Genomic DNA, 2,500 nt, shown 5'->3' with positions numbered 1-2,500 from the left:
ATCTCAATAAAATGTATTGTTTTTTGACATTACTTCCCCTCTTTCTACTTGCATCCGCCCTCCCTAAATGCACGAAAAGAGTGATTGAAAAATTACCGCAAGAATATCCAGTATACTCAGCACGCTGTAAATGCTCTCTCCTTGTGGTACTTCCTTCATGCAAATCTCTGTGCCATCCTGTATAAAAAGAAATGCGACGCTTTATTCACCCAGTTCCTGTGACGCTGTTTTTATGTTTTCCTTTTTTAAACACACAAAATGCTTTGTATTTTCCTGGCACTTCAGTAGGTGTGGCGAGTTTGCGCATTGGTAAGAGCAGAACCCAACCCCACCCCACCCTACCCTCTCCCCTCCTAACACGAATTTGTCCCGGGTTCGACTCGGGATTCCAATAAACAGTGCAATATTTCGGTTGAGTTGTTGGTTCTCTTCTCTGTTCCGAGGGGTTTTTGTCCGGGTTAATGGCCCATTGAAAATTTCGAATGCAGGACACCAAAAAAATTATACTGACCTTTTCAATGATAGAGACACAGAGTTTCCCACTCTGTACCACGTAAATACTATCATCAGTCTGGCACAGAGATTAAAAAAAATGGCACAGTAAGCTTACAAAAAGACGCGGGCACTCGCCATCGCTAGCTCAAAACAGAGTTTACTTTTTTAAAATATGGTGTCGCCAGAAAATGAAGTCAAATGTTTTCGTTCATATTAGGGTTTCCACATCGCAAATCACGCCATTGAAGTAGTGTTTTCAAAACTCCTTTTCATTAACGAAGTTTGCTTTTGAAATTGTTACCAGAATACCACTGCTCTTAATACAGTTATGGGCAAAAAACGATTACGACAAATTGAAACTTCGCTCCTTAAATTCGCAGCGTCACTCGACACTTAGCGTCCTTGGGTTCCGTAACCATGATCAGAGATAGGAAAATTCTGCCCGCTCCCGCAACTAATCAGATTTCTGGATTCTCAAGATACCGCTCACGATCAAAGAAGTAAATAAAGTGAAAATATTCATGAAGACTAAAGTTGGCTAGACAATGGATAACGATGGTCGGTTCTGTTCAAAATCTTAATATCTGGCCTAATATTTTTCTTGTTACTGTGAGATCACATACTAAAATTAGGCTGTCCGTGTAGCAAACAAGTTGCTCTACACAAGCCCTCTTGTGAAGAGGTGGGGGGTGGGGGAAGGGGGGGGAGACTTCAATAGACCATTTTACAGTTCTGTACTTAGTTACCTGGCCTATGGATGAAAGGGAGGCTGGAGTTTACCTTGTTTTGGTAGAAACCTCACTGCTTTTGTTATGTAAATTCTTACTAATTAGCATGACAACAACATCATTAACATAAGAAAAGGACGGAGATCTGTATCATAACAAGGTCAACACTAGCCTCACTTTCATTTAAAGGCCAGGTAACTACGCACACAACTGTAAAGAGGTCTATTCCAAAGAGCTGTTTCATTTTTTTCCTTTTAAATCGACTTTCGAAAGGTTGCCCATTTAAAGGCCTCAAAATGAAATCTTCCTTAATAACAGAAGCACCGTCCATGATTGGGCCTCTCGTTCTGGACGACCTGCCACACATTTTCTAATTAAATGGACAAGCCGGATCGAGAAAAGGTGTAACAACTTACTTGTCCTGGTCGAAAAAGTAGGGCGTTGGCTGGTACAAACTTTGTCTGGATGTATTTGCAAAGCTCAAAGAAAAGAGGCTTTTCAAAATGTCCAAACACCCTGAAAATGAAAACAGCGACACGTGCGTGAGTAGAAAAGACATAAAAGAGAACCAGAAAAACAGCAGGTGGTAGAGATGAAAATCGCCTCTAAGCAAGGTGTAACCGCACCCCTTCCCTGAAGGACAACGCTTCTCCTTGGGGGAGGGGAACCTTGCATGTGGGTTCACTCACCTTACACTCTTTAACATGTACACAACCTCAGGTGGAAGGCGGGGCTCGTTGATGTCAACCTAGAGAAACCACAGGTATTTAACGAAGCACTGTTTAAAGAAGGCGCATGAGTTTCATTACGAGCCAACAAATTAACTGGTACTCCCATACGGTTAGACGTAGTAATAACCAAATTATCAAGATACTACTGTTCGAGAGATCCAAGAAACCTCGAAGATTAGTATGCGCCACTGAATATCTGGAGAAATTCGCTAGGCGTGATATCTTTCAAGTGTACAGACAAGCATTGAATGGAACATTATGACTTTTATAGTACTGTATATGGTGCTAAAGCTACATGGCACGTAACGGCCGACAGCTCAAATAAATGGATGGGATGGTTAGAGTACGACGGAATTGTTCCCATCCACGACAATAAGTTTACTGAGCACAGACGACGACTGCTACAAGGACGTCCACACAAAATACAAGTTCGTTGTATTTGTTGTAATGAAGAAAATGTTCAAGTCAAAGGGGACCATGCAGCAAATAAATTCCGTAAAAGTAGTACGAAGGACACAAGATTTTCCTGGAAGGTACATGACTGTA

At 41.6% G+C, this 2,500-nt stretch overlaps 1 protein-coding gene across 3 annotated transcripts in view; it reads right to left on the bottom strand.

The window, feature by feature from the left end:
* The window catches only part of LOC137992485 (patatin-like phospholipase domain-containing protein 7), a 94,475-nt gene that overhangs the window by 78,516 nt on the left and 13,459 nt on the right, over positions 1-2,500 (bottom strand). For all 3 annotated transcript variants that reach the window (XM_068837840.1, XM_068837841.1, XM_068837842.1), the window contains 4 exons: positions 1,913-1,971; positions 1,640-1,739; positions 512-571; positions 97-177 (listed from right to left, as the gene is read on the bottom strand). In XM_068837840.1, coding sequence (XP_068693941.1) covers positions 97-177; positions 512-571; positions 1,640-1,739; positions 1,913-1,971 — 300 coding nt within the window. The remainder of the gene's footprint in view (positions 1-96; positions 178-511; positions 572-1,639; positions 1,740-1,912; positions 1,972-2,500) is intronic.

The sequence above is a fragment of the Montipora foliosa genome, chromosome 2 (genome assembly GCF_036669935.1).
Source record: "Montipora foliosa isolate CH-2021 chromosome 2, ASM3666993v2, whole genome shotgun sequence".
NCBI lineage: Eukaryota > Metazoa > Cnidaria > Anthozoa > Scleractinia > Acroporidae > Montipora > Montipora foliosa.
The sequence above is the reverse complement of the archived record's forward strand: the minus strand, read 5'-3'. Positions and strand labels throughout refer to the sequence as shown.